This window comes from Pongo abelii, chromosome 15, assembly GCF_028885655.2.
Source record: "Pongo abelii isolate AG06213 chromosome 15, NHGRI_mPonAbe1-v2.0_pri, whole genome shotgun sequence".
Lineage (NCBI taxonomy): Eukaryota > Metazoa > Chordata > Mammalia > Primates > Hominidae > Pongo > Pongo abelii.
In genome coordinates, this window is record NC_072000.2 from 61,078,989 (window position 1) to 61,095,845 (window position 16,857).

Sequence of the window (16,857 nt, forward strand, 5' to 3'; positions counted from 1 at the left end):
TCACCAGATACCACAGTTCATAAGGTCAATAAATCCCTAATTTTCCACATGTGCTTTGTATGTTTGTGTGTGTGTGTGAGAGAGAGAGAGAGAGAGAGAGAGACTGAGAGACAGTGAGAGAAAGAGAGAATATATGTATCCCAGTGGTTCTGCTTTCCTTCTGATAAAACTCTTACAGACACAGTATAGAAAAGGGGGTGTTACAAAATGTTTATTGTTTAAAAGAGTACCATTGGCTCTCAGGATTGAGTCCCACTGTTTTAGGGCACTCTTTGGCTACACCATATGGTCCTAATAGAGCTGTCAATCATAATGATTCTCATTATGTCCAATTCTTCAGCCACAGTGATTGTTCATGGGGCTAACAAACTAGCTGTGCCAACCTTGCATGAAATTGCCTATATGGATGTTTGAACAAAGAGGTTTTTCTTCCCTTATTTTCATAAACTGTAAGGATATCAGCGTAGGTTAGCCAGAGCCATCTTTCTAGCCATTTCCAGTCAGTCTGGTTTGTTTTTTTCAGCAGAAGTACATGAGATTGACAGAAAAGAGGAGAAACTAGCAGAAGAGAGAGTTGGAGAGAGTGTGAGTGAAGGCCTTGGTGCTTGGCGCTTCACCTGGACTACTAAATCCAGCTGTGCTGGTGTTCTTCCAGTTCCATATGCCAGTCACCTCCTTTTCTTCTAAAGCTCATTTGAGCTGGCCTTCAGTCAGTTGCAACAAGTGATTTCTTTTTTTTTCTTTTTCTTTTTTTTTTTTTTAGAGACAGGCTTCCAGTCTGTCACCCATGCTGGAGTGCAGTGGAGCGATCAAAGCTCACTGTAACATCAAGTTCCTAGGCTTAAGTGATCCTTCCAACTCAGCCTTACAATGCTAATAATTTGAAGGTGGCGTCTGCCACCATGCTCGGCTAATTTATGCATTTTTAGTAGAGATGGAGTTTCACCATGTTGGTCAGGCTGGTCTTGAACTCCTGACCTCAGGTGATCCACACGCCTTGGCCTCCCACAGTGCTGGGATTACAGGAGTGAGCCACTGCGCCCGGCCAAGCTGTCCTAAAATCTTAAGACCTACATAACATCATCAAGCAAATAAATTTAAAACAGCTTTGCTACTGATATTCTCTCTTCTGAATTCAGAAATTCTATTTTAACTATTTTTAAATATAAATGTAAAACTAGAGTATATTCACATATTCCTTTAAATGTTAAATTTCCTCAAAATAGAAGGACTAGTCAAAACAGCACAAGAAACAGATAAATAAAAACTTTAATACATATATGGAGGAGTCTTCAATACATATGGCGACATGTCTTATTCACTGTCAAAGCCAGTTGCAGTGGAAAATTGTATTTAATTTTCTATTCACTACATTAAAATTGCACAGTCTGAGAGATTATGGTCAAATAATTTTTACTAATATAATTTTTCCAGAAATGGGAAAAAGAATGTTTTTACTGTAAAGCTCTAAGATTTCTTTTTTAATTCAATAGGCTATTTAGGCTTCCATGTAGAAAGCTTATGTATTTAATTTTGGGTACTTAGGCAAAAGCCATCTCTCTTCTTTTTCAGAGAGAGAAAACACATCATCTAGACTAGGCTTCTTAATGATTCCTTTTTATTGCCCTCTATAGAAAGTCACAGCCAGACACACAAATATGTAAGAGGCAGGTGAATAATTGCCTATGTTTTTCAGAGCATAAACTAAACCAATTCTGAAATTTGGGCATATTCCCTTAAATAGAAAGCTGACCACCCTGGGAATAATAAACTTGATGACAGGGCTTTCTTTTCTCCTCCTCCTCCTTCTAATTTTCTTTAATGTGAACCGACGAAGAGCTGTTGGCTCTTCAAGTTCTGTGGGGCTGTGAGGTTGACAAAACAGAAAACCGTTATGAGACAGAAGGCAGAAAATATGAGAAAGGGAGAAAAATTCTTCTAGGCTAATCAGTGACCAGATTTGTTGATCGTTAGTTGATTTTAAAAAGCAGTTTCTGCTCAGACACAAGGTTTGTTCCATGTTGGAAAGGCTGTGTTGTCGGTGGTAGTAGCTATGTGTGTGATTGGTGGTAAGGGTGAGAGGTGGCGATTTACATAATGAGAGGCGTACGTCTTCATGTTACCAGTTTCTATTAGTCTCTATTTTAATTGGGCCATGTACTATATGCTAATGTTTTCACTCAAGTGCCTTGGTGGGTGTTCGAGTGGTTTCCCTGTCTCTGATATACCCAGAAGTTTTCTGCAAGATCAAATTCCTGGAGCTGATTCTTAAACCGTGGTCAAATCTACCACCCAATCAGTGAGTAAACATGCTCTCTGCCATCAACTAGGATTCAAAGAAGAAACAAAAAATCTAGGCTATTCATTATAGTTTTGTTTGATTCATTCAAAAACCATTTTAAATTGGTCATGTCACTGGAACCCAAGAATGCAACTAATGGAGTCAAGTAAATATTGGACCATTGGAAAGAAGCACTAAACCATGCCCATTCCTTGATTCTCACTATAGCACAGTGCAAGACATGCTTTATCGCACAGTATGCGAGTTGAGATTTAATTGTTTCTTTCTTGTGTTCATAAAAGACCAAAGAACCAATCCTACTGTGGTAATGTCGCAAAAAAACTACCTCCTGAAGCATGAAGTGGCAATTGACAGTGGATACAAACTTGGATTCTATTGATAATAGTAGCTAACTTTTTGGAGAACTCACAACCTGTCAGGCACAGCATTAGGCAGTTTGCTTGGATTATGTAATATCAGATTAGTGGAAAAAGAAAACTGAGCAATGTTTTGTTTATAAGAAAAAAATCTAAAAGTAACGTTTTAAAGAGAGAAAAGGCAGGCTCAGGGTGAAGGAGGGGAATTTTGCTTTTGAGCTGTGTGTGCTGCATTTAAGACAACAATCTAGGCAGAAATGAGTTGTATGAGTCTTGAGCTCCGAAAAGAGATTTGGGTGAGAGATGTATGTTTATTTGTGCTTACAGGAGGAGGAGAGGAAGATCAGAATACAGAGGAACACGTACATTTAAGGAGTGGGCAAAGACATGGAGTGAAACTAGGAGACTGTTGCGTCATACAGACTGGTACCAGGTAGCATTTTAAGAAGGACATGAATACAGACAATTAAAAAAACAGTTTATAGAGGAGATATGATAGTCACAAACATACACATCAAATAACTTTGCAACCGAATATGTAAAAAGAGCTTGTAGAAATGCAAAAACCTAATAAAATTATAGTTGTAATTTTTGAAACATCTCTTTCATAAGTAGAAAGATTCACTACACAGAAAGATAAGCAAGGACATAGAGGAATGGAATAATATAACAATAAAGTGGATTAATAAAATCATATGTAATTTCTATCCTACCAATATAGAGTGTGAATTTTTGTAGGACTATAAATAGTACAAATATTGATGATATATATATTTGACTACAAAGAAAACCCTTAAAAAACATTAAAACATAGAACACTTACAGGCCACAAACAAAATTAGAAATAAGTAATAAAATGTTGACAAAAAACATTTTGGAAGTTAAGAAACACTCTCTTAACCCCAGCATCAAAGAGAAATTTAAAATTGAAATTATAAGCTATCTAGAAAGCATGGAAAGGGGAATGATTCACATTGAATATTTTATATTAAAACAGTTTAATTCATAGTCAGAGAAAAATGTATAGCCTCAAATTCCTTCATGTTTAAAGAAAATAAAAAAGAAAATAATTTAGACCCATTGTTATGGGCTGAATGACATCTCCCCCAAAATTCACATGTTGAAATCCTAACCCTCAGAATCTCAGAAAGTAACTGTGTTTGGAAATAGGGCCTTTAAAGAGGTAATTAAGGTAAAATGAGCTCCCATGGTGGGCCTAATCCAATATGACTAGTGTTCTTATAAGAAGGGGAGATTAGGATGCACACAACACACAGACCAAGGGATGACACCATGTGAGGACACAGCACAGAGGCAACCATCTGGAAGCCAAGGAGAATCCTCAGAAGAAACCAAACATGCTGACCCTTTGATCTTGGACTCTAGTATCCGTAACTGAGAAAATAAATTTCTGTTGTTTAAGCCATCTCTCACTGCAGCTCTAGCAAATGAATATGCCCATCTTAAGAATTAGTAAAAGAGGCCAGGCACAGTGGCTCATGCCTGTAATACCAGCACTTTGGGAGGCTGAGGCCGGTGGATCACTTGAGGTCAGGAGTTTGAGACCAGCCTGGCCAATGTGGTGAAACCCCGTCTCTACTAAAAATAAAATAAAATAAATAAATACATTAAAAAAATAAAAAAAATTAGCTGGCCATAGTGGTGGGCATCTGTAGTCCCTGAAGTATAGGATGTCTGGAAAACTTTGCTTTTTGAGCCAGAATAAGGAGCTTTACCATTACTAGACCCTTCTGTAAAACAATGAAAACGCTTAGCAGGCTGCAGGTTGTTTACCACAGGAATTGTAAATGCAAACTGTTGAGTCTTGCTCAGCTAAGGGTATAGTAAAGAAACAGTCTTTTAAATCTATGACTATTAAAGGCCAATTTTTTGGAATTATAGCAGGAGAAGACAATTCTGGCTGTAATGCTCCCATAGGTTGTGTAACTGAATTGATGGCTCTTGAGTCAGTTAACATTCTCCATTTACCTGATTTTTTCTTAATTACGAAAACTGGAGAATTCCAAGGGGAAGATGTTGGAGCTATGTGCCCATTTTCTAACTGTTCACTAACTAATTTCTCTAAAGCCTCCAGTTTCTCTTTACTTAGCGGCCATTGTTCTATCCAAATTGGCTTATCTGTTAACCATTTTAAAGGTATAGGTTCTGGAGGCTTAACAATGGCCGCCATCAAAAATGATATCCTAATCTTTGGTGGGAACTTGTTAAACCTTGCAAATTTTTTTCCAGTTCCATACCAGGGACATACCCCATTTCATGCATCATATGTTGACTTTGAGGGCTATATAGTTGTTCTGGAATTAGAACTTGTGCTCCCCATTGTTGTTCAGGTGTTCAAGACCAGCCTGGGCAACATGGTGAAACCCAGCCTCTACTAAAAATACAAAAATTAGCTGGATGTGATGCCGCACGCCTGTAATCCCAGCTACTCAGGAGGCTGAGGCAGGAGAATGGTGTGAACTCGGGAGGCGGAGCTTGCAGTGAGCCAAGATCGCACCACTGCACTCCAGCCTGGGCGACAGAGCGAGACTCAGTCTCAAAAAAAAAGATACACAAATAAATGCTCAAAGTAATTATCTACCTGATGAATGTAATTTAAAATCACAGTGAGATGGAACTATATATCCACTAGAATTCACTAAAATTGAAAATACTGAGAATGCCAAGGATATACAACAATTGGAAATCTCGTACGGTGACAGTGAAAATATAACTAGCGCAACAACTTTGGAAAACTTTTGACAGTTTTTAAAAAATTTAAAGAAGCCCCTACTATATGACTAAACAATTCTAATCCTAAATATTAACTGATGAAAAAAGAAATATATGTCTAATGAAAGAATTGCACACTAATGGTTATGACAGCTTTATTATGAATAGCAAAAACTGGAAACAGCCCAAGTGTCCATAACTAGGTGAAGAGATAAGCAAAATGTGGTAAATCCATGTAATTGACTTCTACTCATCAATGAAAATAAACTACTGATACATTTTAAAAAATCTGATAAATCTCAAAATAATTATGCTAAAAAAAGCCAGGCACAGAAGTGATTTTATATATTATTCCATTTTTATAAAATTATAGAAAATGCCAAATAATTTATAGGGACAGAGAGCAAACTTGTCCCAAATCTATAGGGACAGGGTTTGGGGGAGAAGGAAAAAATGAATTACCCTGTGACATAAAGAAACCTTTGAGGGTGATTAAAATGTTGTGAAATATGAGAATTTCAGGAATAAAGAGAAGCTTCTAAAAACTCGTAGAAAAAAAGCAGAAGGGCTATAAAGGATCAAGAATTGGGAGAACATCAGAACACTCAATCATAATGATTCAAATCAAAATTATGTCAAACCTAGCATTTTATAACAAATTACCGTAATTATCAATTATGAGGAGTTACAAGAAGCGGTTTTTGTTTTTCGTTTGTTTGTTTTTTGAGGCAGAGTCTCACTCTGTCGCCCAGGCTGGAGTGCAGTGTGCGATCTCAGGTCACTGCAACCTCTGCCTCCCGAGTTCAAGAGATTCTCATGCTTCAGCCTCCAAGTAGCTGGAATTACAGGCACCCACCACCCCACCCAGCTAATTTTTGCCCTCCCAAAGTGCTGGGATTTCAGGCATGAGCCACTGAACCTGGCCAAGAAGCATATTTTTATTTCATCGTTCATGCCTACTTCCTCAGAAAGCTAATGGAAAATGTACTCCTTCGAAATGAGTTTAAGCCAAATGAGAGTTAAGACATGAGATCCAGATAAGAGGAGCTAAAAACAGGTTAAAAAGCAACAGAATTCCCAGGAAGATCATGAAGCAGACTCACAAAACGACAGTAGTGTGGCAGATCATGGAGAAAGAAGGGATCTAGGAAGATGCTTTCCAGGGGAAAAAAATGAATTTATAGATTATTCTATACACCTGGTTACATTGAGAAGAGATTTACAGTTCTACCAGAGAGTTTGAATAAGAATTAGTATTCAGTACCTGGGGAAGAAAAGCAAAGAAAAAATGAAGCAATTATTAAGTCTAGGAAGTTTTATAATAAGGAAGTAAAACAAAAAGTTTTACAAAAATAGGAAGTAAAGTGCTAGTACACTAAGGAAGTATGAATAATATTTGCATAGTCAAAATAATGTAACCAAAATAATAAAAGTTGAGATATACCTACATTAGTGGAAGAGAGAGGAAGTGTGTGTTTGCGGTGCGGGTAGCTGTAGAAGAGCTAAATATTCTTCTGCACTAATAGGAAGTCATTGAAATGGACTGATGGTGTCCACAATTGAAATTTTAAAACTAGTTGTATTAGTATGTACTTTAGAGATATGGATGTAAATGACAGAAGAAAGACCAAAAGAACATAGAGCAGTTGCTGCTGGGGAACAGGTCACATGAATAGGGAAGGGTGGGGCAATTTCTATTTTTCACTGTAAGTGTTTATAGTATAATTTGACGGTATTTTGATCATGAGAGTGACAGGATGTTATTGATATTTTTTGAAGTCTTCACTGCCAGTTTTGTGAAAAGGGAAAGAACAGAAATAGGGAGAATCTTTAGAAGGTGTAATAGTACAGGCAGAAGATGACAACGCTTGGTCTAGGTTGGAGCACAAGAGATGGTAAGAAGTGGTGAAATTCGAAATATATTTGTTGATAATAAAGTTGATAGAACTTGCTAATCTACTGAATATGGAGAGTGAGGGAAAAGGGAGTTGTGAACGATTCCTAGGTTTTTGACTCAAGCAGGTAGTTATGAATGGTAGAGTCATTTATTAAAATGGAGAAAGTCTGAGAACTAAATGTGACAGAGGAATCCATACTTCTGTTTTGGACAGGTTGAGTTTGAGAAAGTGATTAAAGGCAAGGACTCTGGATGAAATGGCTTGAGTTTGAATCCCAGATTCACTACCTACTAGCTGTGTGACCCTGAGTAAGTCATTTAACCTCGCTGTGTGTCATTTTCCTCGTGTGTGAAATATAATAGAAATAGTAATTTCTCTGCTGCATAAAGTTGTTGTAAGAATCAAACTGTTAATTAATTGGTAGGGATCATTGTATGATTCACTGATTTATTCCAAGCTCCTAGAACAGTGCCTGGAAGAGAGTGGGTGCTTAATAAATACTGCTGAATGAATGAATGGATGTCTATTACACATTTGAGAGGAGAGGTTGAATATATATATAGACATACAACTCTGGAAATTAGAGCCAGACATAAGTTGGGAGTCATCAGTAAATAGGTATTAAGAAATACCTATTTAATACCTATTAAATAAGTAGTTAAGAAAGCAGCTATAATATAAGGAAAGTTCTCCAGATCTTAAAACATACTACAGCTGCAACATTTATGTGTGTTACTAGTATAAGTACTGTCTGACAGATCATTGTTACAGAAAAGATAATGCAGAAACTGATGCATTAAAAGCGTATCAGGCCGGCGCAGTGGCTCACGCCTGCAATCCCAGCACTTTGGGAGGCCAAAGTGGATGGGTTATTTGAAGTCAGGAGTTTGAAACCAGCCTGGCCAACATGGTGAAACCCAGTCTCTACTAAAAATACAAAAATTAGCCAGGTATGATGGTGGGCACCTGTCATCCCAGCTACTCAAGAGGCTGAGGCAGGAGAATCGCTTGAGCCCGGGAGGCTGAGGTTGCGGTGGGCAGAGCACCGTTGCACTCCAGCCTGGGCAACAAAGCGAAATTCCATCTCAAAAAAAAAAAAAAAGAAAGAAAGAAAGAAAGAAAAAGCATATCAGTTGGAGTAGATTATTCAAACAAACAATGGAGGTGGGGAAAATGAGAATATGGGGGGGGGTTGGAGGGTGGTGGTGGAATCCAATCAGATCTCTACATTAAATTATAGCCAAAAAATTCAACATAGGCTAAGGAATTGAAAGTAAAATATGAAAAAAAAAACCCCAAAACTGTTGAAGGAATTATGGGCAAATATTTACACTGACCTTGAGATGGAGAATGTTAATGCCATGGAAGAAATCACAAAGAAAAAAAATAGATACCTTTTTAATAGATGACATAAACATTTAAAACTTCTGAACATTAAAAAGTCTTAAGCAAAATTTAAAAAATGACAAACTGGCAAAATATATTTGAAATATGACAGATAAATGATTATTATTACATCATTATAATTTATTAAGAAAAGTAGGTTTGCAGCCGCGGCACATCAAGGTTACTGACTTTTAATGATGTTTGGTGGCCATGAGACTATAGAAGCATACAAAGATAATCTTTATCGAGACAAGTTATCTGGTGAACTGAGTGTTGATAGTGAGGTGGAATTTCAACTCTATAGCCGAATTTATTATGCCCAAGATCTTGATTATGTCATCAGGGAGGAAGAACATGAAGCAAAGAACTCTGGGAATTTGGAATCTTCAAGTAGCAAAACAAATCAGAAGAAGCTAATTGTCCTTTCAGATAGTGAGGTCATCCAGCTGTCAGATGGGTCAGAGGACATCACTTTGCCTGATGAAGATAGTATTTATAGATGTAAAGGAAAGAATGTTAGAGCTCAAGCACAAGAAAATACCCATGGTCCTTCTGCTTTCCTTCAATCTAACGAGCTGGTTGATAAGAAATGCAAGAGTGATATTGAAGAAGATCAGGTGTAATCTAAGAGGTCATGATTATAGAGGTCAGTTCAAGTGCAAAGGAAGAGAGCACCATTTCAGAAGGTGATAATGTGGAAAGCTGGATGCTACTGGGATGTGAAGTAGATGATAAAGATGATGATATCCTTCTCAACCTTCTGGGATGTAAAAACTCTGTTACTGAAGGAGAAGATGGTATAAACTGGTTCATCAGTGACAAAGACATTGAGGCCCAGATAGCTAATAACCAATCACCTGGAAGATGGACCCAGTGATATTATTCAGCCAATGAAAACATTATCTGTAGAAATTGTGACAAACGTGGCCATTTATCAAAAAACTGCCCCTTACCATGAAAAGTTCGTCACTGCTTCCTGTGCTCCTGGAGAGGACACCTCCTATATTCCTGTCCAGCCCTGCTTTGCGAATACTGTCCTGTGCCTAAGATGTGGGACCACTCATGTCTTTTCAGACATTCCTGGGATAAACAGTGTGACCGATGTCATATGCTAGACCACTATACAGATGCTTGCACAGAAATCTGGAGGCAATATCACCTAACGACCAAACCCGGACACTCAAAAAGCCAAAGACCCCTTCAAAACCATCAGCCTTAGTATATTGCTGTCACTGCATGCAAAAGGCCATTATGGACACAAGTCCATAATGAAGAGAAGTGTACCACCTGTCTCCAGTATCTCCATTCATCTGCTACTATGATGACAAATATGAAGTTAAGGAGAGAGAAAAGAGAGTAAAACAAAAAATAAAAGTACTCAAGAGGAGTGGGGATATCCCAGAGCCATCCAAGCTACCTTACATAAAAGCAGCAAATGAGAACCCCCATCATGATATAAAGAAGGGCTGTGCCTCATGGAAAAGCAACAGGTGGCCTCAAGAAAACAAAGAAACACAGGTAGTGTGATGCCTCCAGCTTTGTTCTTTTGGCTTAGGATTGACTTGGCGATGCGGGCTCTTTTTTGGTTCCATATGAACTTTAAAGTAGTTTTTTCCAGTTCTGTGAAGAAAGTCATTGGTAGCTTGATGGGGATGGCATTGAATCTGTAAATTACCTTGGGAAGGATGGCCATTTTCATGATATTGATTCTTCCTACCCATGAGCATGGAATCTTCTTCCATTTGTTTGTATCCTCTTTTATTTCCTTGAGCAGTGGTTTGTAGTTCTCCTTGAAGAGGTCTTTCACATCCCTTGTAAGTTGGATTCCTAGGTATTTTATTCTCTTTGAAGCAATTGTGAATGGGAGTTCACTCATGATTTGGCTCTCTGTTTGTCTGTTATTGATGTATAAGAATGCTTGTGATTTTTGCACATTGATTTTGTATCCTGAGACTTTGCTGAAGTTGCTTATCAGCTTAAGGAGATTTTGGGCTGAGATAATGGGGTTTTCTAGATATACTATCATGTCATCTGCAAACAGGGACAATTTGACTTCCTCTTTTCCTAATTGAATACCCTTTATTTCCTTCTCCTGCCTAATTGCCCTGGCCAGAACTTCCAACACTATGTTGAATAGAAGTGGTGAGAGAGGGCATCCCTGTCTTGTGCCAGTTTTCAAAGGGAATGCTTCCAGTTTTTGCCCATTCAGTATGATATTGGCTGTGGGTTTGTCATAAATAGCTCTTATTATTTTGAGATACGTCCCATCAATTCCTAATTTATTGAGAGTTTTTAGCATGAAGGGTTGTTGAATTTTGTCAAAGGCCTTTTCTGCATCTATTGAGATAATCATGTGGTTTTTGTCTTTCATTCTGTTTATATGCTGGATTACAAAACAGTAACCAAAACAGCATGGTACTGGTACCAAAACAGAGATATAGATCAATGGAACAGAACAGAGCCGTCAGAAATAATGCCACATATCTACAACTATCTGATCTTTGACAAACCTGACAAAAACAAACAATGGGGAAAGGATTCCCTATTTAATAAATGGTGCTGGGAAAACTGGCTAGCCATATGTAGAAAGCTGAAACTGGATCCCTTCCTTACACCGTATACAAAAATCAATTCAAGATGGATTAAAGACTTAAATGTTAGACCTAAAACCATAAAAACCCTAGAAGAAAACCTAGGCATTACCATTCAGGACATAGGCATGGGCAAGGACTTCATGTCTAAAACACCAAAAGCAATGGCAACAAAAGCCAAAATTGACAAATGGGATCTAATTAAACTCAAGAGCTTCTGCACAGCAAAAGAAACTACCATCAGAGTGAACAGGCAACCTACAAAATGGGAGAAAATTTTCGCAACCTACTCATCTGACAAAGGGCTAATATCCAGAATCTACAATGAACTCCAACAAATTTACAAGAAAAAAACAAACAACCCCATCAAAAAGTGGGCGAAGGACATGAACAGACACTTCTCAAAAGAAGACATTTATGCAGCCAAAAAACACATGAAAAAATGCTCACCATCACTGGCCATCAGAGAAATGCAAATCAAAACCACAATGAGATACCATCTCACACCAGTTAGAATGGCAATCATTAAAAAGTCAGGAAACAACAGGTGCTGGAGAGGATGTGGAGAAATAGGAACACTTTTACACTGTTGGTGGGACTGTCAACTAGTTCAACCCTTGTGGAAGTCAGTGTGGCGATTCCTCAGGGATCTAGAACTAGAAATTCCATTCGACCCAGCCATCCCATTACTGGGTATATACCCAAAGGACTCTAAATCATGCTGCTATAAAGACACATGCACACGTATGTTTATTGCGGCATTATTCACAATAGCAAAGACTTGGAACCAACCCAAATGTCCAACAATGATAGACTGGATTAAGAAAATGTGGCACATATACACCATGGAATACTATGCAGCCATAAAAAATGATGAGTTCACGTCCTTTGTAGGGACATGGATGAAATTGGAAATCATCATTCTCAGTAAACTATCGCAAGAACAAAAAACCAAACACCGCATATTCTCACTCATAGGTGGGAATTGAACAATGAGAACACATGGACACAGGAAGGGGAACATCACACTCTGGGGACTGTTGTGGGGTGGGGGGAGGGGGGAGGGATAGCATTGGGAGATACACCTAATGCTAGATGACGAGTTGGTGGGTGCAGCGCACCAGCATGGCACATGTATACATATGTAACTTACCTGCACATTGCGCACATGTACCATAAAACCTAAAGTATAATAATAATAATAATAATAATAAAAGAAAAAAAAAAAAAAATTTTGTCAAATGCTTTTCCTGCATTTATTGAGATGATCATGGTTTTTCATCCTTTGTCCTATTGATATGATGTATTACATTAATGGATTTTCATACAGTAAGCCAACTTTGCATTCCTGGAATAAATCCCACTTGGTTATAGTGTCTTATCCTTTTTGTATGTTGCCAGGTTTGTGTTGCTAGTACTTTGTGGAGGAGTTTTCCATATATATTGCATCTTTATTTCAATAAAGAAATTAGTCTGCAAAAAAAAAAAAAAAAAAAAAAAAAAAAAAAAAAAGAAAACAAAGAAACACAAAAAGAAACGAAGAACAAGAATGAAAACTGAGAGAAGCACAGGAAGGCTGACAGACATCGTGAAGTGGATGAGGATTTTCCCTGGGGCCCCAAAACCTACTCTTCTCCTGGCAGTTTAAAAACCCAGAAGCCTTCCAAGCCCTTTCATCATTCATCGCATTACCATATGTCGAGAGAAGACAAGTCTCCCAAGGAGGGTAAGAAGGGCAAGAGAAGAAAAAGGAGAGATGCTTGGAAGATGATGACAATGATAACTTATTTCTTATTAAGGAGAGGGAAAAAAAGTCTTAAACTGTCAGGCAGCCTCTAATGTGGCTTTCCGTTGTTCACTTGGCCTTTGTGTCCATAAACTTCTGGCAATGTGTTTATTATCTATGATTAAATAAAGTCGGTTTGGGTTTTGCGTTTTTAATTTCAGCCATTCCTAGAGTTGCTGGACATCCATGGAGATCTCAATTATCTATGTCCAACAGGTTATTAGGTAAGAAAGTAGAAAGATAAACCTGGACTTCTCCTGTTCCAATATGTCATCTTGACTCAGAATCCTAGGGTTAGGAAGAAGAATTCATCTTTTCAAGAAAGCTTTTTAAAAATACTTTGGAAAAAAACCACATCAAAGGTAATTCATCCTCAGCATGAGTATGAAATTAAATCCTTGTAGGAAGAGAAATTAACACTAAGAAAAAGTCTTCAGTATTTTTCAACTTTTTTTTCTTACATTGAAAGGGATAATAACTATCAATTTATATCCAGCTTTTCTCGCTGCTGAAGTTGTTATCAGAATCTTCCTTTGGACAAAACATCACAAGCTGACTGCAAAAACAAAAGTGCCATCATTGAAGCCCTGAAGAGGCAGGGAATTGGGCTTCAGCAAAATACAGGTAAAGAATCCATCCAGTATAAATGTCAGAAGACAGATTTCCTAAAACAAGTGAAAGAGACATCAAAAATTTTAACGTAATCACAATAAAATCATTTTTTACCACTTTTACAGTGATGTTTCAAGTGGACTGTCACTCAGATCTGTAGAGATGACTATTACTCAAAAAATTGTTTTGTTCTCTTGTATTTTTTTAACTACCACAAAGCTATATAGAGTTTTTGGTACTTGTGGATCTTCTGTACTTCTCATACCCTAATGTCAGAATAAGAAAAATAAAATATCTGAAATAGAAAAAAAAAAGTATTAGCACACCGATAGAAGAATTGACAGAATAAATAAATAGAAAATTCATAGAAGAAAAATACAAATAAATAACAAACATATGAGTAACTTTAGTCTCTGGCAATTAATCAAAAACATATAACTGGGCAGAAAATTTTTTTGTATCAAATTAGCAAAAACTATAAAAATTATAATATTCAGTGTTACCAAAGATGTAGAGAAATTAATACTCATAACACATTTTAGATGGGAAAACTCTCCAGTAGGAGTCTTGAAAATAAATATCAAAAGCTTAAATTTTTTTAGCATCTTTCATTCCAAGGTTTCATTTTTAGGAAAATTAAAATATGCCATTAAAAGTAATGATGTCAATCTGGTATTTTTTAATATGAAAAGATGTCCAAAATAGATTACTAAGAGCAAAAAGGGTACAAAACAGAGTATACTGTGGTTCCTGTTTTGTTCCAATATACTGTCTGAAAGAAAGATCAAAATGAATACATTGAAACCATAGAAATGATTATCTTTTGGTGGAAAAATTGGGGGTGATTTTATTTCAAATTTATACTTTACATTTGCCAAATTTTCTGTAGTGGACACATTTCCTAATTATAAAACATTTCAATTATAAATTCAATATAGTACTATGTAGGATATTTCTATTAGAAAAGTTTACTAAGATAGTTTGAGATTCAAAATAATGGTTGATGAAATGTAATATTATAATTGAAATTCATTCATGATAAAAAAAATGGATCTATGCAAAGATCATCAAAGAATATGAAAGCCATGAGGTGAAAAATTGATGGGGAATGTTATAATGGATGTATCAGTTTGGCAACACCTGGGCCCCTGGATTAGTTTCAGCACCACTAAAAGTGGAACAATCAGACATTAAGACATTATGTGTCTTGTACTGTGATACAATAGGATGTACCTGGCACTACCAATGAATATTCTTTAAGAAAGAAAGACAGGAAGGAAGGAGGGAAGGAAAGAAAGAGGGAAGGAAGGAAAGGAAGGAAGGAAGGGGAACCTAAATCTAATAAAGCTTATAGACCTAACAGTTTACAAATGATATAGGGGGATAGAAAAATTAGCTGAACAATGTCACTAGGAAGCTAATAGACAAATCAGAATGTGAGAAAATCAGTAAGATTATGCCAGGCATGGTGGCTCACGCCTATAATCCCAACACTTTGGGAGGCCGAGGTGGGTGGATCACGAGATCAAGAGGTCAAGACCATCTCTTGACCTCGTCAAGAGATAACGAGGTCAACAGATGGTCTTTACCATCTCTTGATGGTGAAACCCCATCTCTACTGAAAATGAAAAATTAGCTGTGCGTGATGGCGCATGCCGGTAGTCTCAGCTACTCGGGAGGCTGAAGCAGGAAAATCGCTTGAACCCGGGAGGTGGAAGTTGCAGTGAGCCGAGATCGCACCACTGCACTCCAGCCTGGGTGACAGAGCGAGACTCTGTCTCAAAAAAAAAAAAAAAAAAAGACTTAGTCCTTTAAAAAACTAAATGGTGTGAAAAAAAGGAAGGAGGGACGTATTATAGATTAAAAGAAATTTAAGAAATATAACAACCAAGTATGATGTTTGGTCCTTTTTTGGATCCTGTTTTGAACAAACTATAAAAATTCGTATTTCAGGTCAGTCAGAGGAACTTGATTCTGGGTCATGTTACATGATACTAAAAATTTTTTTGTTTATTTTGTTAGTTTTGTAATGGCATGTTATAGTTAAAGTATCCTTATCTCTCTACTAAGATATTTGTGATTGAAATTATACAATGTCTGGAATTTGATTTTGATACTCCAAAATTTAAAAGGGAAAAAAGGTGTCTGCACTTGGTGGGGGAAACTATATCAATGAAATAAAATTGGCAAAATTGTAATGACTCTTGAAGCTTAGTGATGGGTACATTAGAGTTCACTAAACTATCTTCTCCACTTTTGTGTATATTTGAAAATTTCCCCAATTAAAATGTAGAGGTAAACTTAAAATTATTAGCACAGATTTTCAACTAAAGAAAATAAATGTTCCTGCTCATAGTTTTGGTACAAGTGGGCATTGTCCAAGTTTGCTAATATGAACATTTATTATTTTTAGAAATTGAGATCTTGTGTCTCTGACTGGGAGAGTTATCTGGAGATACTTAGCTTAACTTGTAGACAGACATAGATTTTTGAGATGATAAAAAAAATTTATAGAATAAAAACAGATTGTGAAAAGATGTTGTGGAAAGAGGTACATCTGAAAATCCACAGAAGAAAATATAATAGCCTCTTAAGGCAACACACATTCTCAGTGAGGTATTTCTTAAGAATAACAGAGACATTCAGATCCCCTAAGAAGAAATAAGTGTTGCCCAAGGTCCTACATGTCCAAAGAGCATCTTGCTGGGAAAGAATGAATCAGGAGCTTTTTTTTTTTTTTTTTTTTTTGAGACGGAGTCTTGCTCTGTCACCCAGGCTGGAGTGCAGTGGTGCGATCTCGGCTCACTGCAAGTTCCGCCTCCCGGGTTCACGCCATTCTCCTGCCTCAGCCTCCCGAGTAGCTGGGACTACAGGCGCCCGCCACCACGCCTGGCTAATTTTTTAGCAGAGATGGGGTTTCACCGTGTTAGCCAGGGTGGTCTGGATCTCCTGACCTCGTGATCTGCCCGCCTCGGCCTTGGCCTCCCAAAGTGCTGGCATTACAGGCGTGAGCCACTGCACCGGCTGAATCAGGAGCATTTGTAAGGCTGCAGTCCTCTTCCAGGATACTGCATGTCTAAATCCAACAAGATGTACTTTGAGATCTCTGAATTGGGAGGCTGTAAGCTAACCTCGCATCTTCTATTACACAACTAGCTCAGCACACTTGCTCTGCACCTTTGCTGCCCACTAG

General features: G+C 37.4%; 1 protein-coding gene across 1 annotated transcript; it reads left to right on the forward strand.

The window, feature by feature from the left end:
* The first annotated feature begins 8,869 nt into the window (after positions 1-8,869).
* Positions 8,870-13,086, forward strand: LOC100457991 (zinc finger CCHC domain-containing protein 7). Its single transcript, XM_009249104.4, is given in 5 exon segments — positions 8,870-9,281; positions 9,284-9,853; positions 9,856-10,173; positions 12,777-13,004; positions 13,007-13,086. Coding segments are annotated over 5 exon segments (1,608 nt in total).
* The last annotated feature ends 3,771 nt before the right edge of the window (positions 13,087-16,857 follow it).